General features: G+C 43.7%; 1 protein-coding gene across 3 annotated transcripts in view; it reads left to right on the top strand.

The window, feature by feature from the left end:
• tln1 (talin 1) overlaps positions 1-26,351 on the top strand; it is a 75,101-nt gene that overhangs the window by 27,997 nt on the left and 20,753 nt on the right. For 2 of the 3 annotated variants that reach the window (XM_068710409.1, XM_068710410.1), the window contains exons 15-46: positions 1,539-1,652; positions 1,765-1,873; positions 2,110-2,318; positions 2,410-2,508; positions 2,966-3,028; positions 3,804-3,971; positions 4,102-4,396; positions 4,633-4,799; positions 4,914-5,042; positions 5,760-5,873; positions 5,976-6,089; positions 7,014-7,148; positions 8,570-8,698; positions 8,820-8,922; positions 10,363-10,571; positions 10,910-11,029; positions 11,543-11,740; positions 12,433-12,572; positions 12,661-12,754; positions 14,325-14,414; positions 15,201-15,323; positions 16,329-16,472; positions 16,604-16,765; positions 18,351-18,491; positions 18,807-18,988; positions 21,475-21,607; positions 23,032-23,133; positions 23,239-23,409; positions 23,551-23,799; positions 25,371-25,490; positions 25,582-25,728; positions 25,855-26,021. In XM_068710409.1, the coding sequence (XP_068566510.1) occupies positions 1,539-1,652; positions 1,765-1,873; positions 2,110-2,318; positions 2,410-2,508; positions 2,966-3,028; positions 3,804-3,971; positions 4,102-4,396; positions 4,633-4,799; positions 4,914-5,042; positions 5,760-5,873; positions 5,976-6,089; positions 7,014-7,148; positions 8,570-8,698; positions 8,820-8,922; positions 10,363-10,571; positions 10,910-11,029; positions 11,543-11,740; positions 12,433-12,572; positions 12,661-12,754; positions 14,325-14,414; positions 15,201-15,323; positions 16,329-16,472; positions 16,604-16,765; positions 18,351-18,491; positions 18,807-18,988; positions 21,475-21,607; positions 23,032-23,133; positions 23,239-23,409; positions 23,551-23,799; positions 25,371-25,490; positions 25,582-25,728; positions 25,855-26,021 (4,640 nt within the window). The remainder of the gene's footprint in view (positions 1-1,538; positions 1,653-1,764; positions 1,874-2,109; positions 2,319-2,409; positions 2,509-2,965; positions 3,029-3,803; positions 3,972-4,101; positions 4,397-4,632; positions 4,800-4,913; positions 5,043-5,759; positions 5,874-5,975; positions 6,090-7,013; positions 7,149-8,569; positions 8,699-8,819; positions 8,923-10,362; positions 10,572-10,909; positions 11,030-11,542; positions 11,741-12,432; positions 12,573-12,660; positions 12,755-14,324; positions 14,415-15,200; positions 15,324-16,328; positions 16,473-16,603; positions 16,766-18,350; positions 18,492-18,806; positions 18,989-21,474; positions 21,608-23,031; positions 23,134-23,238; positions 23,410-23,550; positions 23,800-25,370; positions 25,491-25,581; positions 25,729-25,854; positions 26,022-26,351) is intronic. The other variant, XM_068710411.1, reaches the window with a different exon arrangement.

The raw sequence follows: 26,351 nt of genomic DNA, 5'->3' as shown, positions 1-26,351 counted from the left end.
CAAAAGGTTTTAAGTGGCAGAATAACAACATAACTGCATCTGTTCTCTACTGGTAAGAACACAATATAAGTACATAAGGGAATCATAGTGGATGAAACTTGGACTTTTTTGAATAGTTGAAAAGGATTTAACAACAAAAAACCCCCATTTTTTTCAATATGTTATTTATTTAAGAAGGAGAATGCACAATACATCTATTGTTTTTACTTTTTACAAGGAATAGTTCCCTGATGATATATAACATACTGATGACATAGAGGAGGGTTGGGTCTGAATGGGAAAAGGATGAACGTTATGAGTTGAAGAATAAAGTCAGATTTCTGAAAGGAAAAAGTCCACATTTAGAGCTTTAAATGAATTCTCAGAAGGTTAAAGTGAGCTCTGAAACAAATCTATTTCAATAGTTTCAAGTCTTAAAGAGAAGTCTGGTGATATTCTATATATACTTAATATTCTATATTATATTTTTCTTATTGTAAACAAATCTCATGTGCAGAGCCAAACGAACACTGCATGTAATGTTCTACTAAGAAGTAAAGGTTGTTTCTGAAATGCCACACTAACATGTTATTTAGTAACTTAAAATGTCTGAAACCTTAGCATGAAAGCAATAGTAACCAAATTGCATTCTATTTGTGGTGAAATAGTACAGTGCGCAAACACATCGTAGAAACAACAACTTTCATAACAGACAACAACAAAGAGCTCTGTAATAATGCTGCGATGGAAGTGTCACATGACCGATGATAATGACATTTCTAGGCAATGTCGTAGAATGTATGCACAAGCAAACAGCCTCTCACGCAAGTTTGGTATGTGTACAGATGGAGTGAAGATGTTTCTGTTCAGAGCATATTGCACACCACTGCACACTTATGGACAAACACTTGTGGTCAAACTACAAAAAAAGAGCTTACAGAGACTTCAAGTAGCTTATAATGACGCCATGAGAATACTGCTAAAGAGACCGAGATGGAGTAGTGCTAGTGAAATGTTTGTGGCTGCAGGAGTCAATACTTTTCAAACTATGTGTATGTATAAATTAATTTGTTGACTTAATGACTCTGAAAATGAGATCATAGTTGTTTTAACCAACATAAGGTTTAGTAGCACACGCTACCAGTCCCAGCTGTGGCGACATTGGTACAGCTGTCTCTTTGTAAGGCATTGCTAGGCCTATGTACTTTTACTGTTTGTGTATGTCATTTTTTGTCTCTCTGGACCCTGAGTCTGAAATTAAATCTATCTATCAGTATCAGATTTCACTTTGTTAGGTGTAGTGCTTAGTTCAGACTTTATGCTCCATTAAATTAGTTTTAATGTCACTGTTGCTCTGGTGACATGTTCCTTCATCACCATCAACACACACACTGTAGTTTATTTAGTCCCACATACACTTTATATATTTGTGAGGTGTTTTCAGGATTTACATGTTCAGTAGGAACCACTGGACTCGGAGCTGAGAGCCACAGACAGCGTAGGGAAATCAGAACGTATTGAGAGACGCACTAACACGTGGTGGTTTTGTGTGTCCACAGACTTCAGCACAGCAGGCCCTGACTGGAACCATCAACTGCAGTATGCAGGCTGTGCAGGCTGCCCAGGCCTCTCTGGATGACTTTGATACCCTGCCTCCACTGGGAACAGATGCTGTAAGATTGAATTTTCCTTTGTTCTTGGTCTAAGTGGATTGGTTTGAGTGCTAATATGATGAGTATGAGGTCTAGATCTTTGTGATCAGAGGACTTTTTTTCTTTGTCCAAGGCATCCCAAGCCTGGCGCAAAAACAAGATGGATGAGTCCAAACATGAGATCCACTCCCAGGTGGATGCCATCACAGCAGGCACCGCCTCCATGGTCAACCTCACTGCAGGTAGAAACACTGTGCTTCACCAAACCTTCCTTATTGCTGCCAGTATGTATGGCATATTTAATATGAAAAAAACTTTTCGGTTTCCACTTTTATTTCAGGGAGAGTTGACTTTCATTCAGGGCACTTCAAAAAATATGGATAGAGAGTTCTGCTCTAAAAAAACATCACCTCCTGAACACTGTCAAAATGAGTTCCTTGACCAAACTTCATACAGTTCTGTATCTATTTGTCCTCAGGTGACCCAGCAGAGACGGACTACACAGCGGTGGGCTGTGCTGTGACCACAATCTCCTCCAACCTGACAGAAATGTCAAAGGGAGTGAAACTGCTGGCGGCTCTCATGGAGGACGAAGGAGCAAATGGGCAGCAGCTGCTGGGTGCCGCCAAGAACCTGGCCTGTGCCGTCTCCGACATGCTGAAGACCGCCCAGCCTGCGAACACAGAGGTACACCACCAAACTACAAGGGACATGGAGATATGTCATGTTTTTACCCTTTGTTGTTTGACTTTGTGTCCATAATATCTTTTGCTTCTAGCCTCGTCAGATCCTGCTGCAGGCTGCAGGAAACGTTGGCACGGCCAGCGGAGAGCTGCTTTCTCACATAGGAGAGACTGACACGGATCCACAGTTCCAGGTGGGCCCTCCTCAACTTTGATTCATGCACTTTTGGGTGCCTCTTCATTCTTGCTGTGTAGCACTACAAAGAAAAGCCTTCAGGTGAAACAGTGTAGTCTATGTGGAGTTTAGATGCTATGTATTGTTACTGGACCTTGTTTTCTCCCAGTAGTGGAGGAAAGGTATAACTACTCCAGATCTATACTTCATCTTGAAGAAGATTTCAATGAATACAATGAACTTTATTTAAATGTTCACTTTGCCATTCAATGTTGATGCCTATTCCAAAATGCCAGTATTTTCCTTCTTTTCAAATGGCTGTTGAAGTGCCACATTTGGCGCCATGAGGCTCTATTTAAAATTAACCTTTAAAAACAGGTTCCTAATAATATCACTACATACCATGCTCCATTAGGACCAGTGTCTTTGGTTGTGTTATAAAACTGTATCTTCTGTTTCATGTCTATATTTGACAGTTTCTAGGTAAAGGATCTTTCAGGGCTGCCAGATGGAGAGTCTCCTCTCATTGTCAAATGCTGGTAACAAATGTGTCCTCAAGACAAATGCTTCATTCTAAAAGGCCAATCAAAACAATCTAGTAGCAAGTGATCCAGTCAAACCAAATCATAATCCACTTTGTCAATCCTTGTTCATTTCAAATCCAAATAGCTCTGAGATGACTCTAAGTGACAATTGGTACGGTGGGGACAGGGTCAAAGTTTATCTTTAATCCTCCTTTAGTTCCTCCTTTGTAGTTTTAAAACCTGTGTGTGTGTTCTCATGCTAAAGGACAAGGAGTGCTGTAATGTCCCTGACATGACTATGTTATAAGAGATGTGACCCCAATAATCCTACTGCCTCTGTGTAAACACGTCTTCAGCTCAAACTGATAATTTTATATATTTTGTGGCTCACTGGCACACCGTGATGGACGCTACTTTTGTGACAATCATATGAAAGAACCAATGTGGAACCTGGAGACAGCATTGAAGATATAAAGCCTAATCACGTTTGAATTAATCAACCTTCCATAGTTTGATAGAAAGTTTTGAAGATGTATTAATCATTTCACATTTCAATCATGTATTGTGAATAATTTCATTGATAATCTACGTAATTCAAAGCATTCAAATCTTACATTATCATAAATAACTGTCCTTCCTTCACCTATGAGTAGTGAGTGGTCAGTGCTAAATGATACTAACTGATGTGTGTGTGTGTGTGTGTGTGTGTGTGTGTGTGTGTGTGTGTGTGTGTGTGTGTGTGTGTGTGTGTGTGTGTGTGTGTGTGTGTGTGTGTGTTTGCTGCTGGCAGGACATGCTGATGCATCTGGCTAAGGCTGTGGCTAACGCCGCAGCGGCCCTGGTGCTTAAAGCTAAGAACGTGGCTCAGAAGACGGAGGACTCGACCCAGCAGAACCGGGTCATAGCTGCAGCCACTCAGTGTGCTCTGTCCACATCTCAGCTGGTGGCCTGCACCAGGGTGAGTAGTCTACCTGAGATATACACCTACTCAGTGGCCGTAGCATTCACCGTCTGGAAGCTGACGGAAACATGTTGTATGTGAATGCAGCCTAAGCTTTTTTTATTCTTCTATCTTATCACTCGTCAAGGTGGTGGCACCAACCATCAGCTCCCCAGTGTGCCAGGAGCAGCTGATTGAGGCTGGAAAGCTGGTGGCCAAGTCAGTAGAGGGCTGTGTAGATGCGTCACAGGGAGCCACCAATGACGAGGGCTTGCTGAAACAGGTGGGCGTGGCCGCCACAGGTGTCACTCAGGCCCTCAATGAGCTGCTCCAACACATCAAACAGTATGCCAGCGGAGGCCATCCTATCGGACGCCACGGAGAAGCCACCGACCGGATTCTGGATGTCACCGAGAACATCTTCAGCTCGATGGGAGACGCTGGTAGGTGAAGGCAGCTAAAGTCAGGACCACAGGGCTCACATCGCACTGATGGGCATCCAAATGGTGCCATCCATCTTTCCATCCCTCCTACATTTGCTTCAGATTAACACACTGTGACATCTGTTGTTTGGATGGTCCTACAGTTTGCTGTGGCTGCTCAAAGTCTGTGAGAGGATTTATACCTCAATACCCTCAGGACCCAATAGCAATATGCAAACTGTCATTTAACCCACCAGGTGAGATGGTCCGTCAGGCTCGTATCCTTGCCCAGGCCACGTCTGATCTGGTCAACGCCATCAAGATGGATGCAGAGGGAGAGTCAGACCTGGAGAACTCACGCAAGCTGCTGTCAGCTGCCAAGCTGCTGGCTGATGCCACTGCTAAGATGGTGGAGGCCGCTAAGGTCCGCCTTTGTCTCTCTCTTTCATCATGTCTGCCTTTAACACAATGACCAGACGTCCTCATTTCCATAAGCCTGTCGGATGAATGTGTGTGATCTGTGTGTGTTTCACCCCAGGGGGCAGCGGCAAACCCAGACAGTGAGGAGCAGCAGCAGAAATTGCGAGAGGCTGCTGAAGGTCTCCGCATGGCCACCAACGCTGCCGCTCAGAATGCCATCAAGAAACGGCTGGTCAACAAGCTGGAGGTAAAAAGGAAGGAGGCGGAGCAAATAAGTACTGCAGTCTGAGCGACATTGACATCCCCTGATTGTGTTAAGTGCTGCCTCCTCAGAATAATTGGATTGACCAGTGGAAGTTGTTTTAATAGGTCCTCATCGGGACAGTAAAATTAGGTTTTCTAAAGACACTACCACTTTTGTCCACAGGCACCGCCAGAATCTACACAAAATAAAAGTTCTTCGCTGTAGCTTTAACTTGTATTGTGTTCTCTTGGTAGGCCTGTGCCATGTGCTATGTGTGACATGTATATTCTGTGTCTCTGTGAGCTCTTCACCTAATGACACAAGCTACAAGCTTACCAAGCATCCATGTAAGGGATCAAGTGGCTGCTTCAGCCATGTGTTAGCTTACAAGTGCTAAAAGTGAATGTAGTTTAAAGACGATATCTGATAACCCTAACCCATAAGAAGAGTATTACGTCTACAATACTATGCTCTTGTTATTAGTAGCTGCTGGAAGTTGTTGCTCTTGGTATCAAGTTATATTCAGGTATGTCAAACTTGACATTTTGCTACTGTTTCTGTGGTTTTAAAGGGTCATTTAAAGGGATAACCGGCTAATATTTGCTGCTAATGTAGTTCCAGGTACTTTATTCAGTTATCCAACTCTAAATGATATTTGTTGATGGTCATATATAGGCGGCGCTTTAAGTTGACACATGTCTGTTTCCTGTTTTCTATCAGAATGCAGCCAAACAAGCAGCAGCAGCTGCCACTCAGACCATTGCTGCTGCCCAACACGCCGCCTCCTCCAACAGGAACCAGGCTGCCCAGCAGCAGCTCGTCCAGAGCTGCAAGGTAGACACGCTCTTCTCTTTTTTCATTTTCATGTTTTAGTCCTGTGCTTTCACAGCAGGTGAGTATCTAAGTGTGTGTGTGTGTGTGTGTGTGTGACATCAGGTGGTGGCAGAGCAGATCCCTCAGCTGGTTCAGGGAGTCCGAGGCAGCCAGTCTCAGCCTGACAGCCCCAGCGCTCAGCTGGCCCTCATCAGTGCCAGCCAGAACTTCCTGCAGGTGACCGTCACACCATGATCTTCACTCACTCAGTGAACTGGGGAAAGGCATCTAGCGTTTTTCAAAATAGCCGTTCAGCAGTACAGTAACAGGGCCGCAGACTTCTACCAGAGCAGAACAGTGATGGAACAGCAGTGATAAATACACCCACCAACAGTTTTTGAATGCCTCCGCACCGGCCACAGCCGTTGCCGGTGGCATTATGTCCTTAGATCGTCCGTCCGTAAGTGGACTCAAGGATGAATTGATAAGGTGTTGGTGACCTCACGTGCGTCCTACTCTCGTGGTATCTCACGAATGCCTTCATCAAATTTCCTCTTATTTGGCACAAACGTCCACCTGGACTCAAGGTTGAACTGATGAGAATTTGGTGGTCACAGGTCCAGGCCCCATGAAGTGATGACATTTTGCACAGACATGGATGTTAACTGCAGCCTGACTGCTTGGAGGCACACAACCCTGAAGCAGTCATTCTAGTGGAGCTTTAGTTATTATTTTGTTGTTATTCAGGTTATGAGATCTGTTATGATGCACAATGCAACACTGAGAAGTTGAAAAAAACACTGCAGACATTCTATCTGCTGTGATTACCCAACACTCAAAATCTTTGCAAATGTATTTTTATAGTGTTCCTAAATAACCTGAAAAAGTCAAAAGCACAACACTGTGCTTGGGAGAATGGTCAACAGTATGAAGCAAATAACTAGATATTCATGGACTGGAGGATAGATCTGATGTTTTTTTTTTTTATCTGGCACTTCCCTTTGACCTAAATGAGGCTGATGGGCATCACACATTTGCAGAGAATTTTCACGTCTGCTGACCTGAACAGCAGTTCTCCTTTAGGACAAACATAAGAGGTTTTGGACCCCTCAGTAAGTTCTTTGTAGAGTTAACATTTTGTATCTTCCTCTCCTCTACCAGCCCGGTGCTAAGATGGTTACAGCCTCCAAGGCCACAGTTCCCACCATCGGTGACCAGGCCTCCGCTATGCAGCTCGGCCAATGTGCAAAGAACCTGGCCAGTGCCCTGGCTGAGCTCCGTGCCACCTCACAGAAGGTCCTACACATCTATGCTCTTTATTATATTCTCCTTGTGATGTGGACTCACTCCAAAAATTTACTGACATGCTTTTAAGAATTACAAAGCGAGAGCTTTATATAACTTAATCTCCATTCTACGACAAAAGGTTGGTGGGTTTTACTCGTAGTTTACATGTGCTGTAGTGACGGTGCTGGTACTGTCATTAATACTTTATTCAGTGAGCCCAACTAGACCTAAAGACATCTGTTTTTGATGCATTACTAGTATGAATTGTGCAGCGGTAGGCAGTGTCTCATGCAAGAACATCTTTGTATTCTTATGCTAAACTTATCTTGCTTTTTTCTCAGAGGTTTGGTCACACTAGTGTTCCAAGTCAGACTCACCAAACTCTCTTAAGTGGTCAAGCTCGTTGTACAATACTCCTTTCAGCCTGATGAATGCCACCTGATCCTGATCATTGGCACCCTGGTACTGTGGTATTCGTAAGCTAGTTAAGGTAAAACTTAAGGTCTCCCAAAATGAATTGATCAGAGTGGTCTGAGGTCTGGTCCACAGAGCACAGAGCACAGGGAGGTAAGGGTGTAGTCAGCCAAAGAGATTCTACCTACCCACCAATCCTTTGGTCCATTAACCAGATCACCTAAATGAATTATAAAAGTATTTTTGGAGCATAATATTTAATTTTATCGTAATTATTTTATACTTAAATGATAAGAACCGACTCAAAGCTGCCCATCTTCATATGATTTATAAAATTAGGACTGCAGTTATATAGTTATATCATAAACAAAACTCTCTCTCAATGTGTCGTTATTGGCATGAAAGTAAAAAAACTAATAACGTACGCAGCAGTGTCAGTGGTCATGTTAGAGGACCTGAACAATTATGACATATTAGTAATACTGCTGGCAATGATTCTTGATGATGATGCCATGAAGGCAACACTAAAAACATCTGTCCAAAACAAAGAGGTGATGACTGATATGAGAGGTGGTCATGTGATAGTCCCAGAGATATTGGAGGAGGGATTATTAACGCCTACAGCAGGTGATGCTCAACTGTCAGGAGCATCTGAATTGTAGAAGTTTGGTATCCGGTCAAACAAGTGCTGTTTCTGTGTGGAGAAAGGCCGACTGTGTGTACAATGACTCGAAAATTGGTGAATGACGAATTCTCTTAAATCCCACTCACGTGCCTTTTCAGAACAAATCTGTATGCACGAGGGGTTCTTGCACCAGGCCCATTTTTTATTGACTTAAAGTTGAATTATATTGTGCTGTAGCGATCATATAGTGTTATTTTTTTACACGATAATTAAAAGCAAGTTGAAATTTTAAGCTAACATTTCAAGCATATTGCTCATCTCTCAAGAGTACGCTTTAACTGGTCCAGTTTTATCTTGTGTGATTAAGAAAATTACTTTTTTATATATACAGGCTCAGGAAGCGTGCGGTCCGTTGGAGATAGACAATGCTCTGTCCATGGTGAGGGATCTGGAGAAGGACATCCAGGAAGCCAAGGCTTCAGCTGAGCAGGGCAAACTCAAACCGCTGCCAGGAGAGACGGTGAGACGCACACAAACACTGAATTCTTTACCCACCAGGTTGTGCCATGCCCTGAACTGGACGTATGAATGGTGGGAATAACAGTTTGTTTCTTCCCATGTCTCCTTGCTGTGTTGCTCAGCTTGAGAAATGTTCCCAGGATCTGGGTACCAGCACCAAGGCTGTGAGCTCAACCATGGCTCAGCTGCTGAGTGAGGCCACCCAGGGCAACGAGAACTACACAGGTGGGTTCAACGTTCACACATCTAGACAAGAGCAACAGGAATTTCAATGTTGCTCCTTTGCTTTGACCATCCCATCACATCCAGAGATGTTCACTATACATTGTGTACTGCCGCAAAAACAAACAAATTTCTGTCGACAAAATGTTAGACAGTAAAATACAAGTACATTTTTTGTAAAAAACAAATTTTTAAGCACCTGTTAAATGGACTAAACGAAAAGATTTCATCATAAAAAGATCCAAAGTGTGAAAATTAAATCAAGAAAAAAATAAGATGAGAGCTTCGCCTTCCAGCGATCCAACGGTCCGGTATAAAGCTTGTATCACTGTTGAAACACCTGTCCATCTCACGCTCCATTTTACTCTCACTGGTGAACTGGTATAGCACCAGAGGGAGCAGTCCACCGTTTTCTGGCAGAGAACCATAGCCTTAGACTTGAAGGTACTGACTCTCATCCCGACCGCATTGTACTGAGTTGCAAACTGCCCCAGTGATGCTGAAGGTCACGTTGAGAAGGAGCCAACAGAACCACATCATCTGCAAAGAGCAGAGACACGATTCTTTCTTACCCCTGGCTGAGCCTTGAGATCCTATCCTTGAAAATCACAAACAGGATTGGTGACAAGGGACAACTGTGGCGGAGGCCAACACCAAGTGGAAACGTGTTTGACTTAATGTCGAGTATATGACACAGCTCTCACTTTGGTTATACAAGGCTCCTTCTGAATTTGAGGTTCAACAATCGGTCGAAGCCTTTCCAGCTCGCTGGAATAAACTTTCCCAGGGAGGATGAGCAATGTGATACCACGATATTTGGAGCACACTCTCTGGTCCCTCTTTTTAGAAATGGAAACCACCACCCCAAGAACCAGAGCCTTCCGGCGCCTTGCCACAGAGGAGCATTTTGACTACCACAGCGACCTCTGCCAGAAATATGGATGAGTCTTCCTCGGAGTCTTCAAACTCTTCCTCCTCCATGGAGGACGTGTTGGTCGGGTTCAGGAGTTCCTTTTATGGTGCTCTTTCCACTGCGTGACAATATCCCAGTCCAGCCCTGCTTTCCCTTTGTCGTCTAACAGTTTGTCAGAACTTCCTTGAGGCCACCTAAAAGTCCTTCTCCATAGTCTCCCCAAACTCCTCCCACACTCAGGTGTTTGCTTTGGCCACCGCCACAGGTGCAACCCTTCTGGCCAAACGGCACCTGTCTGCTGTTTCCAGAGACCTGATGATGAAATAACATGTCATGATAAAAAAGAAGTGGAGATTTAATAATTTGTGTGATTACTTCAAATCAAAATGTCTGCATTTAATCATGTGCTCAATTATTCATGTGCTTTGTCTCATTTATTTATTTATTACATTTGGTAATTACAGTAACACGTGCGTTCATGTGGTATCCATTCATACCAAACACTGAAGTTACTTTATTGTTGGATCCAGGCATGGCAGCCAGAGACGTGGCACAGGCTCTGAAGTCCTTGGCCTCAGCCGCCAGAGGAGTCGCTGCCACCACGGACGACCCACCAGCGCGCAACGCCATGCTCGACTGTGCCGGTGACGTCATGGATAAGTCAGGCAACCTGATCGAAGAGACCAAGAGGGCCATTGCCAAGCCAGGAGATGCAGAGAATCAGCAGCGGCTGGCCCAGGTCAGTGAGGGTGTCAGTGGTGGGACAGTGGTTTATTCCTGACTGATCACTTTCATCAAGATAATGTCCTGTAATGATAGTGCTGTATCTATCTGCTGGACAAACTGCTTTTGCTACCATGTCTGATTAGAAAAGAAGCTAGCAAGGCTGCAGATGATAGCATTAGCTTTGGCCAGCAGGTACAGGAGAATTTAATGAGACAGTTGGCAGGTTAGTGAGTAGACAATGACTCAGTCATCATAAAAATCACTTTGCAGAGACACAAAACTTCTTTTACTCATGTAATTCAACACTGTGTGTGTGTGTGTGTGTGTGTGTGTGTGTGTGTGTGTGTGTAGGTGGCTAAGGCAGTGTCTCAGGCCTTGAACAGATGTGTGAACTGCCTTCCTGGCCAGAGGGATGTGGACAACGCCATCCGCACTGTGGGCGAAGCCAGCAAGACTCTGCTGTCTGATTCTGTAAGTTAGTCAGATTGCATTATTACTGACACATGAGAAGAGGTGAACTCTTTGTGAGTTTTTGTGAGTTTTACAGTGAAGCTCCTCTGTATTAGTGGACCAAGCCCAGAAGCCTGTTGTTTCTCATAGTTTCTTCTCCCTCTCTCTTTCTGTGACACAAAATCAGATCAGAGAACTGCATGGTGGGGTCCCAAATGACACATTCTTAAATATGGACACACAAATGATGCCAAATGCATGCTGATGTTGCTCTGTTTCTATTGAAAGTTTTTGACATTTTTCAAGGCAGACGGTAAATGGGAGGAGAGAGGGGGTGTGACATGAATAACAATAAACAAGTCTCATCCAAAACATTGTATTCATAATTCTGAGAACAATTTCCCGGATGTTGGTGCTACTGTTAAGCAACCACTTACATATTTTCATTTCAATATGTGTTCTTGCTTTTCTACACTGCTCTCTGCCGGCCTTGTTGCTACTTGCAGCTCTCATGTCCTTCTCCTCCCACTCTAGTTCCCGTCCAGTGGAAGGAGCTTCCAGGAGGTTCAGGCTCAGCTCAACGAGGTGGCGGCCGGTCTGAACCAGTCGGCCAACGAGGTGGTCCAGGCGTCCAGAGGGACCACCCAGGACCTGGCCAGGGCCACCAGCAAGTTTGGACAGGACTTCAGCAACTTCCTGGAGGCTGGTGTTGACATGGCCGGAACATCCCAGGTCAGAGTAATGAGAGGATACTTATGCATAAGTGATGCTGGCTGTGGCCGGAGGTGAAACGGGCTTAAAACATTCCAACAGAGGGGGCAGCCTGCTGTTAAGTTAGCTCTTTAACTTTACTGACACCTGATCCACTCAGCAAGGGAGGCAACTGAATTATTTGATTGGATGTGATGACAGCAAAGTAATCCTCAGCAGCCTGAACAGAAAAATGGTATAAATATAGATAGAATCTAGGTGATGACCGTAATTTGACACCATGACTTTCCACAACTCATTTGAACATAATGTGCTTACGTGTCGGTCTCTTTTTGTCAACAAAAAAAGCTCAGGTTCCAACTAAAGACATCTTTATAGTTTAATTTAAAAAAAAGGCTCAGTGATTTCCTGGGCACTGTAGTTTTTAACAAACGTTACTCAAGCAGGAGTAAATTTGTTGGGACTATTTTCAGTGGTGGATGAATCCACATTTGGTGCTCTAGTGAGTACCTGTGGCAGAGGACGGTGTTTGTGGGACTAAGTCAAAATAAAGTACAGTGTGTTGATAGTAATGAAGGTCATGCCATGTTATCAGGATGAGTAGGCATGGGCCAAGATTTTGAGTCATCATTTTATTTCAGTTGTATGGTACAGTTTCTGTCAGTGTAAAGTTCCTGAAATACCGAGAATACCTTCCTCCTCCCTTCTTCCAGTCTAAAGATGACCAGACACAGGTGGTGTCCAACCTGAAGACAATCTCCATGTCATCCAGCAAGCTGCTGCTGGCAGCCAAAGCCCTGTCCACTGACCCCAGCTCCCCCAACCTCAAGAACCAGCTAGCAGCCGCTGCCCGGTAAGAAACATCCCTCTGTCTCTTTGTGTGTTGCTCTTCTCTTACTGTCTATCCGTTCTTTACATCTCCAAGCCTTTTTTGTTCACAGGGCCGTTACAGACAGCATCAACCAGCTCATCACCATGTGCACCCGACAGGCTCCTGGTCAGAAGGAGTGTGACAATGCTCTCAGAGAGCTGGAGGTAACAACCATCCTTTTAGTATTCAGTCCTCTACTGGTTCATCTCCTCTTCTCTTAGTTTGAGTTATGATGTTTCTGAGTCAGGCCTGTATCAGTGAGCAGGCTACTGATTGGGACTGCTTTATATATGACAACTAAACTTTAGAAGCTACTGGATGAGTTAGTATATGAGCAATAACTAAACCTGCCGTGTGGCCTTCAGCTATGAATAGCCTCGTACAGCTCAGCGGTCTCATTTATAAAAACAGTGTGTAAGATCCACACCAAATGTTCTTGTACATACAAATGAGCAAACCAATGACCCCCATGAGGATATGGAGCTGTCACTTTATTTCCACACTTTAATTAATTTAACTAATTTACACTTTTATTAGATTGGAAGACTTCATTAATCCCCAGTGGGGAGACTCATTGCCACCAAATCAACTCATGCAGACAACAAGCAATAGACAATACACACAACAAATAAAAAAAACTTAAAGACTTTTGAGACATGATTAAAAGCTGAAAGATGCCACATCTAAAAAATCTGACCGCTGCTGGAACAAAAGACCTTCTGAGACGTTCCGTAGAACACTGAGTCATCCTTAGTCACTCACTGACTGAACTGAGTCCGTTAAAAACACAGTGTGATGGATGGCCTTCATAATACACAACTGTTTTTAACTTGGCCCATATTCTCTTTTCTACAGTGACCTCAAGTGGGTCTGGGCTAAGGCCCTGAAATGAAACATAAAGAAGCTTTTTGCTGATAGCCTTTACTGAGCCTTTTTGATTACAGCCTCATTGTTCCCCAAGATATTTATATGACTGGACAATTTCTATCTGTTGACCCTTAATTATCACTTAGGAGACTTCTTTCCAACATTTAATTTAAAAACAAATTGCATCTAATCAGCTTACAAATGATTCAATCTCTGCTTTATAGTTCTCGTCGTTGCCTTGGGTAAGTAGACCAACTAGGGCAGTGTCTAAAGCTGACTCTGCCTTTAGTCAGCAGTATTCAGTGAGAATAAAAAGAATGATAAAATTGTGCCCTGCGGATCTCCTGTTTTAGTTAAGATAGTGTCAGACAGCACAGTCCAGGGGTCTCCTTTATAACCATTTTGTACGCACGAAATGAGGCCTGAAAGAGGCGTACGCCACTTCCCACGCAAAAGTTGTGATCTATAAAAACAAACGGGAGAATGTGATCACCTGTACGGAAACTCTAATGCATGCGTTCGGACATTTTGGAGACGCATATGGTGAGGTGGTGATGAAGCCAGACTGCAGAAATTCAATGAGAGGCATCATTATACGTATAACAATGCCTCTCATTTAATTTCACTGCAGGTTTAAATGTTTGTGATATTTATAGAACTATAGGTGACATGTGACATTAAGTCAAATTAAATGTGTGAGCCTCACATTTAATGTGCATTTAATGTACAGGAGTGCACAGACCATAAAGCAAGGACTTGAACGCAGCATATAGACAGGACAGTGGTCATGTGACATGCAGCTGTGATGTGCAGGTACATTGTGTGATTCCTGTGTGTGCGTTGTGACTGTGTTGTGCATGTGTGCAGTCGGTGAGGGGGATGCTGGAGAACCCGACAGAAGCAGTCAATGAGCTGTCGTACTTCGACTGCATCGACAGCGTCATGGAGAACTCAAAGGTAGAAATTCTTCTTGTTGTTTCACTTTTCTTCAATCGTCCTCCTCGTTTCTTTACCTCCCTACATTTAGCGCTGTTAAAAAAATCAACAACAGTTTAATTTCTCTCACAAAAGGTGCTGCTCTGCTGCCTTAAGATGTATACATTTATCTGTCAGAGGAAGAGCTGTCCTTCACTATTGAAAGTGTTCCAGGGAAATTCCTCTGAAGTTTTACAATGCATTGTTTTATGAGTCCTTTATTTCCTGACTTTCTAATGTGGAAATGACTTTAAGGAATTTCTGAGACTGTTTTGTTCTTGGAGTTAAGTTAATTGTGTTGACTTGACAGGTTGTTTTTTTGTTGGTGAAAATAAACAGTGAAATCGTCATCTTTTCAACATTTGACCCCATTTCTCTTTGTCCTTCCATCCACATGTGTGATGTTTCACCTTTTTCAGAAGGGACGGCTATCCTTTGGATTTTTTAGGATACCAGTGCTGATTGGTTCCCATACCAAAACCTTACTTACAAAGATATTTACAGGTTACTTTTGTTCATTTAACAAATTTCATCCTTCTAAATACGGCTCAAACAGGATGAAATGTTTTTAATTATATCAGGAACTGTCTGACCAAAGATGAATAAATAAGAGAATGAATGTGAACAGTTATTAGCTCTGACACCCTGTGCTACTAACGTGAGTCAATGGGTACCAAGAAAGGGGTCTCTGTTCATCATAAGAAGCACATGAAGACAGTCCAGACTAAATCGTGTCTCTTATGTTAATCTCTGGTTTCCTGTTGACAGGTCCTGGGTGAGTCCATGGCTGGCATTTCCCACAATGCCAAGAACTCCAACCTGCCAGAGTTTGGTGATTCAGTCAGCGCTGGCTCCAAAGCTTTATGTGGTCTGACTGAAGCAGCTGCACAGGTAAAAACCACTACTGAAGGTTTCTTCTTTGTTGCTGTTGTCTGAGACCACCGAGGCCGTGGTTACACTTGTCTTTTTGTCTTTGTCAGCTTTTGACGTCCGATCACGCCAGGATGCATTAGCTGTCAACTCTATACGCTCAGAGATCGGATCTAGCTCACATTTGGATCTGATCAGCCAGACCACATGGCGAGGTGGCCTGGCTGGCATTGAGTTCAGATCTCAGAGAGGTGTGGACAGTAGTGATGCAGATTACTAGAAAATATCACAGGTTTAAATGGACGAGTCAAATAGTGACAAAGCAACGTTCTGAGTTCAGCAAGTAAACCTACGGCTGATGAAAAAACAACATTTCCTGATTTTGCTGATGCAAAACAACATTTTAGTAAAATGATAACGGGGAGCTTTTATTGTGAAGAATGTGTTTATCACTGAAGTAGAGGAGCTTTGTTAGCAGCTATTCTTCAATAAAAACAAGTCTACTAATACTGCAGGGAGGAAGAGTGAGCAGCAAAAATAATGAGTTAAATGCATAATGAAATGAATAGTGAAGAGTCTTTGGCAATGGGACTCCATTAGTATATTAAAAGGGGGTAGAGATACAGGGATTTGATCAAGAATATTCCCCCCTGGAGTCTAGACACTGGTGGTGGTGATGAAAGAAGTTGCTAAAGATCCAATGATGGGATCAGGAGCAGGACTGGGCACTGGATATGATGGAGACTGGAGGGGAAGGGGGTGGAGGAAGGTCCCATCGGTTCATACTGCAATGACAAGTGACAGCAGAAGAGAGGAGAGCAGTTTAAGAATTTTAAGGGAAACCGTGGCAGAATCTGGTTGGTTAAAGTAAAACGCCCACATTCAGCTGTTCAGCTGATAGAGTAGAAGCCACAGAGACAGAGGGAAGGAGAGATTAGTGAATGAATGAGTGTAAAGAGAGTCCTCCTGACTGAACGTCCACTGAGCTTCATTGTAAAGTGACCACTGATCTGTTGATGTCCATAGGCTTCCTATCTGGTTGGAGTATCGGACCCCAACAGTTCAGCGGGTCAGAGGGGCCTGGTGGACCCCGCTCAGTTTGCCCGGGCTAATCAGTCTATTCAGATGGCCTGCCAGAACCTGGTGGACCCAGCCTGCACCCAATCCCAGGTACATGCTGACCTCACTGCGACATCACACTCATGGCCAGAGTCATCACCGGTCTTCTTCATTGTGGTTGGTGAGTCTATATGTGCTTGAATACATCTTTGATTCACCCCTGTCCACTGTTTCTCTGCCAGGTGCTCTCTGCAGCCACCATCGTGGCCAAACACACCTCCGCTCTGTGTAATGCCTGCCGCCTGGCCTCCTCCAAAACTCCCAACCCTGTAGCCAAGAGGCAGTTTGTCCAGTCGGCCAAAGAGGTGGCCAACACCACTGCCAACCTTGTCAAGTCCATAAAGGTCTGTAGTCCAAGTACTGTCAAATTCATCATCAATGAAATGAAAAGAAGATACTCTGTGTTGAGTGAAAGAAAATGCCTGGTTTGCATTTCTTAGCACTGGGCCAACCTTAAAGGCTGGTGTATGCTTCAAACCAACTAGTTTGCAAAGTTGGTGTTGGATCATGTATGAAGGTAAAAGTGTTAACAGCTGTTCTGAATGTCGGGGCAATAAGCCTGCTGTCATAGAGAAGGCCCAGACATGATGAATCGAACAAACGGGACTAATGGTGCACACTTCTGGATGCTCTGTCCTCTAAAGCATTCATGGTTTTCCTTTTAGTTGTATGCAGTCAAACACTGGGCTGAAAAAGACAGTGTAGCCCTGTATACATAAAGGCTACCGTTTAATTCAAATTCTCTGATTATTTAGCGTATTTCTCCCCATCGCTGTAGGCTGGAGAGAAAGAGTGCTCTCTGACAGCTTCTAGCCTTCCCGGCAGCAGGATCAGCCTCTTGGAGAGCGCCATTCCTGATCATTGTGCCACTATAATGCATAGAGAGGGCGGTTTGCTGGTTCTCATAACGGGTCAGGTGAATGCAGGTTTTTAAAAAACCCCGACCCGCGCATCACTACAGTTCTGCCGATTGTAAAATGTGAATAAAGATTCAGTGTCTTTATTGTTGGGCATCCACCTCGAGTTTACACTCGTGTCGTTGGAAAAATAGACTGGAGGTGTACATGAATGCTTCAGTGAAGGTGAGAATCAGCTCAGAAGAAGCCCAAATGAGAGCGTCTCTGTAGGCGGGGAGTAAAAAACACTCCGTACAGCCTCTAGTCTAGACGCACACGGGCCAGACGGAAGTGAATGAAACGTGTTTTTAACCTGTTGCAATATAGGGGCAATAATTAAGGATACGGTGATTCACAGTGGGACAGGCCCACAGAGGGCCACTGATCCTTGCCCCCCCCCCCACTTCTGGCGCCCATCTTTCCACCAAATGTGAAGAACCATGTTGATTGGACAAATGAAACTCCAAGCTTAAAAAAATATGGCAGTGTTTCAAATGCAACACGGCCTGTTTGATGGTTATTTTCTTCTGGTTACAATGTAACAGCCATGATGGCTTCTAAAACAGTAGCTCTCTCATTCACTTGCTGTGTTCTGTTGACCACCACAGCCTCTCTGTTCTTCACTCCCTTCCATTGAACAGTGCAGTTGTTTAACCTGGGTTCATTTGAAGGAGGATAAACGACATTCCATGTTCCAAGTATGAAACTGTAAGCCCTCAGCCAACAGGGCTATGCACACTGTGAACAGCCCTTCAAGTGATGCAGTAGACAATAAATTATCATGTTATTATTTCTGTCAATTCAAACTAGCCCATTTAGTCCTAGTCCTGATCAAGGAACAGGGCCGGATTGCCAAGCAGGCAAAGCAGGAAGCGGTCCTTGAGCCCTACATAAAACACTACTGTTCCAGAAGTAAAGTCTGTTTGGACGTTATGATTCAAGATTGTAATGGTTTTGAAGCAGAGCCACTCTGGTCCAAGAGGCAACAATAAGTGCCTCAAGTGTAATCAAGGCTCAAACCCCTGTCTGCCAGGCTTTGGATGGAGCCTTTAACCAGGACAACAGAGAGAAGTGTAAGGCTGCCACTGGTCCTCTGATAGAAGCTGTTGACAACCTGACTGCCTTCGCCTCCAATCCAGAGTTCGCCAGCATTCCTGCTCAGATCAGCCTTGAGGTATGTCCTCTCCTAAACAAGTAAGTTCGGCAGTGAATTGAGACCTTGATTTGACGATGACAGTTCACTGTCTACTATTATGTAATAATGAAATAATGAAGTGAAGATGAGCCTCTTTTTTGAACTTGAACTGTTAAGTGCTCATTAAGCAGTTGAGTCAGTAAGTAAGGGGACAGCACGTTACGAGTGTGTGCTTGGGGGTCACCATTGTTGTTAAACTGAAACTTTCATGTGATTCCTTTATGCGTCGCTAAAGACAACTTCTGGAAACCGTACCATTTAGTATTTCTTACTCGAGTGAATTATTTTCTTCAGGGTCATGCAGCCATGGAGCCCATCGTGGCGGCAGCGAAGACTATGCTGGAGAGCTCGACCGGCCTGATCCAGACTGCCCGCTCTCTGGCTGTCAACCCCAAAGATCCCCCCAAGTGGTCAGTGCTGGCCGGACATTCCAGGACTGTGTCTGACTCCATCAAGAAACTCATCACCAACATGAGGTAAACTCTACTGCTACTACTACAGGCTACCTTCTGACAGGCTCATCTTCTTCTTCTCAGTGATGACTTCAACAGTTAGCAGAGCCAATTATTCATCTTCAGTATTTGTAACCCATTAGTTCCACTTCTTTTTTGTCTCGCCTAACTTCTGGCTGATCGTGCTGGCTGTAGTAAATAGAAGTAAAAAGTCTCACACACCCTAATATACATTTGTCAGAGTGGGGAACAAATCCACATTTATGAGGAGGTCGTTTGACCTGACACCCCCACATCCACCAGATATCAGATTCAAAAGAGCATTGTGGACTAAACTAGCTTATTTTTCTATATTTATAAATTTCACAAGAGCTGATGCTAACTTATCAGGATGATGATGTAGATTATTAAGTTATTAACATTATTTGCAACCTTCATAAACAATAACTGAACCTTTTTTTGGTCTGGAATCTGATTTATCGACTCAAATTAAAATGCAACAAACTAACTCCACTGTGACTCTGTGTTTTGAATGAAGAAATATTTCCTCAACACATGTTTTAAACAGCCACATTCAGACAACTCTTTCTGTTATAATACCATAATATTATGAACACATAATACAGCACAAATACCAACACATTCTGACCCGCCACCATGACAACAGTAAGAACACCAGCTGATTCCAGAACAGTATGGGAAAACTGTAGTGTTGGTCAGACTGCTCTGTCAGTCCTTCAAGATGCATGTTGGAGTATAACTCAGATGATCAAATATCAGGGGGAAGATGGTCAGAAGCATCAGCTGTCCATCTACACAATGCAACGCTTCTCCGCTTCTGGTGCAGAGAGACAGTCGATGCACTTCCATGTCGTTGAAACACATTGGGTTATTAAGTTATACTACTTTACAAATTCAGTTTGATGAGATTCCAGCCCTACTCTACCAAAGCCTTTAAACTTAGCCCTTCTGTCTTTGCCATACGTTCATTTTGAAATAAAGAATGATGAGATATACACTAAAAGTGGCCCACTGTACATCTTAGGTATTACAAATATAGCAGTGCTAATGTAATGTGGACAGTAGCACTCCAAAAGTAGCCTAATTATAGGGGATGAGATGGTCATGGATGGAATCAAACTGCTGAGAGGAACACTTCTTTTAATCGTTCCTTTAAAGGTGCTAACTCCAAATTCAGAGCATTACGATTGCCTCCACATGGCTCTCAACATGGCAATGGCTGAGCTGGCTGCTAGAAGCTGGGTTCAATCGCCCCAAGTTCTCCCACACAACTTCCTTTCTCCGTTCTCTACACTGGCTACCTGTAAGAGCTCGCATCCAGTTTAAGACTCTGGTGCTAGCCTACAGGGCAGTGAAAGGAACAGCTCCTTCCTATCTCCAGGCCATGGTCAAGCCTTACACCCCCGCCCGACCACTTCGCTCTGCTGCCTCGGGGCGATTGGTTGCCCCGTCGCTCAGAGGTCCTGGCGGCCGATCGACCCGGTCACGGCTGTTTTCTGTCCTGGCCCCACAGTGGTGGAATGAACTTCCCACTGACGTCAGGACAGCGGAGTCGCTGCCCATCTTTCGGCGCAGGCTGAAAACCCACCTCTTCAGGAAGTGCTACCCTGAGCCTTCCACTTGGCACTTATTGTTTTCATACTAGCTTGTTGCACTTATTGTATTCGTATTACTTATAGCACTAACTGTTTTTCTTGTTTCTGCACTGTACTTTGGCTCTGAGTTATGCTCTGCTTCATGCTCTTAGATGCTTGTTTGGAAAAGGAAATGTACTTATGACTTCTGGTGACTAGTAGTTCTTTTGATTACCAATGTTGATGCACTTATTGTAAGTCACTTTGGATAAAAGCGTCTGCTAAATGACTGTAATGTAATGTAATGTAGAAGCTAACAGAGCTAACAGTGTTAACATGAAGGGGGACCAGAGGGTGGGTGCTACGTTTCCACAGCGTTTACAGCTGGCTATGTGAACAAAGATATCAACACACAGAGGGAGAGAGACTTCACTCTCTGCTCAGGGAGACATTACTACACTCTAGATCTTTACATAGATGATAGTTATTGATGAGATATTAATGCTCTGAATGTTGGATAGAGAACCCTTGATTTTTTATGCATGTATGATGGAAAAATCTGTACATCAACAACCATATCACCACATCACAAAAAACACCAAAATATAAGCTTTATGTTTGCTCAGCATGTTAAGAGAGATTAACACGGCCTTTCTATATTTTTCTATGGAAAGCACAATAAGCAATTTCTTGTTTTTTATTTGGATAACCTCCCGTTATTGTAACGAGCAGATTTTTGTAGCGCATGATATTAGGCCATGCTGTAGCCTCCTCAGCTCCCCCGCCTTCCACTCTATTTCTGTTACACTGCTGAAACACACATATAAATGAAGACAAGGAGAGAATTATTTCAACTTTTTGGGGGATTGGCTGTAAGTATGAAGTATACACCCTCCATCTCATGTTTCTGTGCAGGGAAAAGGCTCCTGGCCAGAGAGAATGTGATGATGCCATTGAGGTGCTGAACGGCTGCATCCGTGAGGTTGATCAGGCGTCTCTGGCTGCCATAAGCCAGCAGCTAACACCCAGAGAGGACATCTCCATGGAGGTACAGACAGACAGACAGACAGACAGACAGACAGACAACAACTGTGTGTGTGTGTGTGTGTGTGTGTGTGTGTGTGTGTGTGTGTGTGTGTGTGTGTGTGTGTGTGTGTGTGTGTGCGTGCGTGTCTGAAATCCAGTTTGTACAAAAACTTATTTCATTCAAAAAATATGTGAAACATCTCATGTTTACACACAGGATTAATAACTACTAACATCCAAATGAATGAATAAATGAAATGAGTACGGTGATGACGGTTTTCTGACCGAAGGAGGAACTTTTTACCAGGTGAAATCAGTGGAGGATAGCTAACGTTCACGTTGACCAATAAAAATTCAAATACTATCTCTACTTTGATGGGAGATCCTACACATAATCGAGCACTAATTCTTTAATGAGCATCGACCTCATCATCACAGGAAATGTAAGGTTTCACCTGGCAGTTCTGATGGCCAGGGGAGAAGTTGCAGTCGATTGACATCTGGAGCTCTGAGGCGTCCTCAGAAAGTCTCTTGTCTGCTCGCTCGGTCCCACGTGGTGACTCTCCACAGGCAGCAGGATGGTAACATCTTCACCATACCATCACTTTGCTGGGGCGAGGGAGCGGAGGCAGCTTTTGCCGAACTGTGTTGAGTTCAGAGTTTCTTTCTCTCAAAGTTTGCTGGATGCCGGCCTTTAGCACGTTCGGTGCAGCTCATATATTCAGTGGAGTTCAGCGCCGGCATAGGTAACAGGTGGGAAGGGTTTAGGTGGATAAAAGGCTGGGGAGAGAAGAGAAATAAGAGAGCTTCTTTGGGCTATATGTCTTATAGCTGTCCAGGGGAGGCGAGGCAGATGTCAAAGGGAACAAAATCTTACTCTCCCATTCTTCCTTTTAATCTTTCTCTCTAAGGAGTGAATGTTAGAGTGAATGTTTATCCCATGTAACCAGTTCTACCATATCTTGAAATTGAGCCTCCTCAGTGCACATATATATCTCTCTATATGCATATAATGTTCTATATGTTAGCTAAGTATATCACATCAATTGATATACACTTTGCTTTGAATTTTGTCAGTTCCTTTGTCCCTTGAGTTGCCTGTGTGTGTGTGTGTGTGCGCGTGTGTGTGTGTGTGTGTGTGTGTGTGTGTGTGTGCGTGTGCGCGTTCGTGTGCATGTGGGTGTTACTGAGCAGGCCACATCCTGAGATGCAGGATATTGGTCCTAAAAAAATTGTCCAATCGTCTTTAAGCCTTTGCAGGCCTGCCCCAGAGCTCAGAGCTCTCTGTGAGCCGATTCTATGTAAAAATTCAGTCAATCAAATGAAATAAACTCTGTAATGTGGCGCATGCACCTGTGATAAGTGCAATGACAACCACAGAGTCTTAGTATAGATCTGTGCTTGAATAAAGCTTTATTCATGGTATGATGTGTGTATCTGTTGCAGAATCTTCATCAGCAGATGGCTGCCTCAGTCCATGAGATCAGTAACTTGATTGATCCTGTAGCTGTAGCTGCTCGCTCCGAGGCCTCCCAGCTGGGACACAAGGTAGAACACAGGACAACTCCTCCAGACAGCTGAAACAACTAGTGATCCATCTAAAGACTGACTATTAGCCTGACACGCTTGTTTCATCCACACACATTTGATCAGGTATCTCAGATGGCCAGCTACTTTGAGCCCCTGATCATGGCAGCCATAGGCACAGCGTCTAAGATCGTCAGCAGCCAACAGCAGATGGCTGTCTTGGACCAGACCAAAACCCTGACCGAGTCGGCCCTGCAGATGCTTTACACTGCCAAGGAGGCCGGAGGAAACCCCAAGGTACTGAAGCTGGCACTCGTCATATTGGGTGAGGACCCAATATGACGAGTAGCTGGAGAAGCTATGGAGAAGCTGGTAGAGGAACATGGTCTTGTTGAATATTTTAGCATTTTCCAGTCAAATGTGTTTTCCTATCTCCAGGCAGCACACATGCAGGAGGCCCTAGAGGAGTCAGTGCAGATGATGAAGGAAGCAGTAGATGACTTGGGTGCCACTCTGGCTGAGGCAGCCAGTGCAGCAGGTGCTGTGGGTGGCATGGTGGAATCCATCAATGATGCCATCAATAAAATGGAAGACACGCCTGCTCTTGAGCCTGAAGGCACCTTCGTGGACTACCAGACTACCATGGTCAAGACAGCCAAGGCCATAGCTGTCACTGTGCAGGAGATGGTAAGTTTTGATAGTCATCCAATGGCCTAATTAGTTCCGGTGACTGAAATAAAGTTGAATATATAAAAAACTTTTTTTATCAGGTTCCACCCCTGGGCAGTACTAGTCCAGTACATACCCATTTATACAACGCGTGATGGCACAGCCTGCAGAAGAAATTTGGGGTTAAGTGGAGCCAGTCCCTTCCTGTTGTGTGTATCAGACCCCACCCCTGCACATTACAAGCCCATCCCTATTATGTGTATCAGGCCCCATCCTTGGACAGTACAAGTCCCTCTCTGTTTAGTGTCGCAGGCTCCGCCCCTGTTATCTACATGAGGATCGGTCCTCTGGGGCCCGATTAGGCTCTACTGTCCAGCTAGTTTGAGAGAGATGGTGGGACTAACGTCTTATTCAGGAGCCATTGTTTAGTATAATCTTTTTTGATAACTGCACGGAGAAATAAATCAAGCAGCAGATCAAAATGGATGCTGTTTTGCTGTAGAGAGTCCAAGGACGGTAAAGTGTATCATTTATAGCTCTGTAGACTGCTGATGGTGACCTGCTGGTCATGCTAGCTTCTGCAGGTTGTGTCTATTACCCTAGCCCACTATTTCCTGCCCCCTCCTGCTTTTGGCTACACCATGCAAGTAAATATGGCCATATAGAAATAGGGTCGGTTTTGATGTCATTTCATAAACCAGCACAGCATCATTCATGACCAGTGTTGGGATGAGTAACTAGTTATATGTACATGTGCGTTATGTACTTAAATTACAAAATAAATGTTATTGTAATCAGTTACTGAGAAAACATGTGTAATTACATTACAGTTACTAATCAAAATGTTGGTGATTACAAATATATTCTTTTTGGTCTAAAGCGAATATATAGAATATAATTCTACGCTAAGTGGAGAGCAGGGCCGCCTTTCAATCAGAGGGTTGGCGGTTTGATCCCCGGCTCCTGCTCTACTAGTCTCACGTCAATGTGTCCTTGAGCAAGACACTTAACCCCAAAATTGCTCCCGTAGCTGTGCCTACGGTGTGTAGATAGATACTGAATTGTAAGTCGCTTTGGATAAAAGCGTCTGCTAAATGACCGTAATGTAATGTAATGTAATAACATTCATTCAATCTTAATGAAGTTCTTACTTATTACATTTGAACAGGGTAGTTTGTAATCTGTTACTCATTACTTTTCAAACGTAACCTTCCCAACACTGACCAATGCTATGTCAAACTAATAAGAACAGGAAATGTTTTAGTCGTGAAATGTATTATATCCTTTATAGATTTATTGATTGAAGATAAATCAGCTTCATGTGAATGAGTGATTTATACATAATTCAATTCAATTTCATTTTTTTCACTTTATTTGTACGGCCCAAAATCACAAATTGGCCTCAGAGGGCTTTACATACTGTACAGAATACAACATCCTCTGTCCCAGGACCCTCACATAAAAAAATTAAAAACTCCCCCAATTATTATCATTATTTGTATTTGTGATTTGTTTCTTTTATAATCTAACTGGTGAAAACCTAATAGATGCACTTGTTATTACTCAACTGTTGTGGCTTCTCTCCTCAGGTGACCAAGTCTAACACCAACCCTGATGACCTTGGAGGATTGGCCAACCAGCTTACCAATGAGTTTGGAAATCTTGCAAATGAGGCTAAATATGCAGCCGTGACTGCAGAGAATGATGAAGTAAATAAAGCCAGCCGTCCTTTGAGAGACACGTCTCATTTTACATCTTTTTGGTGCTGTTTTTCAAATGTATTTCTTTGTTTGTGTCCAGATTGGTTCTCACATTAAGAAGCAGGTGGGTGAGCTGGGTTTTAGCTGCACAGGTCTGGTGACCAAAGCTGGAGCTCTGCAGTGCAGCCCCAACGACTCATTCACCAAGAAAGAGCTGATTGAAACCGCCCGCAAAGTCTCAGAGAAGGTCAGAGCTCACCCAACCACTCTATGACTTGTTTCACTCAATGTTACTTTACTAGTTAAAATGGAATAACTTAACTAGATATGCACAGTAACTCCAACTTCCACTCATAACTCCTTCTTCTTGCAGGTCTCCCATGTGTTGGCGTCCCTGCAGGCAGGTAACCGTGGCACCCAGGCCTGCATCACAGCAGCCAGCGCTGTGTCTGGAATCATTGCAGACCTCGACACCACCATCATGTTTGCCACTGCTGGTACTCTGAACAGAGAGAACGCAGAGACCTTCGCTGACCACAGGTACTACAGACCCTCCTGTAAAAGATGTCAGTATCCATGTAAGGAAAATAGATCATGGCAAGTATGATGTCATAGATAAAGCAAAGGAAAGTATCACTGGGTTGGGGAGTCAACCATATAACTCATTCATTACAATTACATTTCTTAAAGTTAATCATCACTAAAACATTTTTTTTAAATTGTTTAATTTGAAAAGACAATATCAACACAAAGGAAATTCATTAACTCTATTTTCACTATTTTCATTCTCAGGTTCCCAGCCTGTGAATCTGTCAAATCTAACAGAATTAAACAAATAATTAAAGAAATACAAAATGCTAAATACATGAC

The sequence above is a fragment of the Cebidichthys violaceus genome, unplaced genomic scaffold (assembly GCF_023349555.1).
Source record: "Cebidichthys violaceus isolate CVI_PGR_0920_01 unplaced genomic scaffold, fCebVio1.0.p SCAF_152, whole genome shotgun sequence".
Taxonomy (NCBI): domain Eukaryota; kingdom Metazoa; phylum Chordata; class Actinopteri; order Perciformes; family Stichaeidae; genus Cebidichthys; species Cebidichthys violaceus.
Note: the sequence above shows the minus strand (reverse complement) of the source record. Positions and strands in the feature narration are given on the sequence as shown.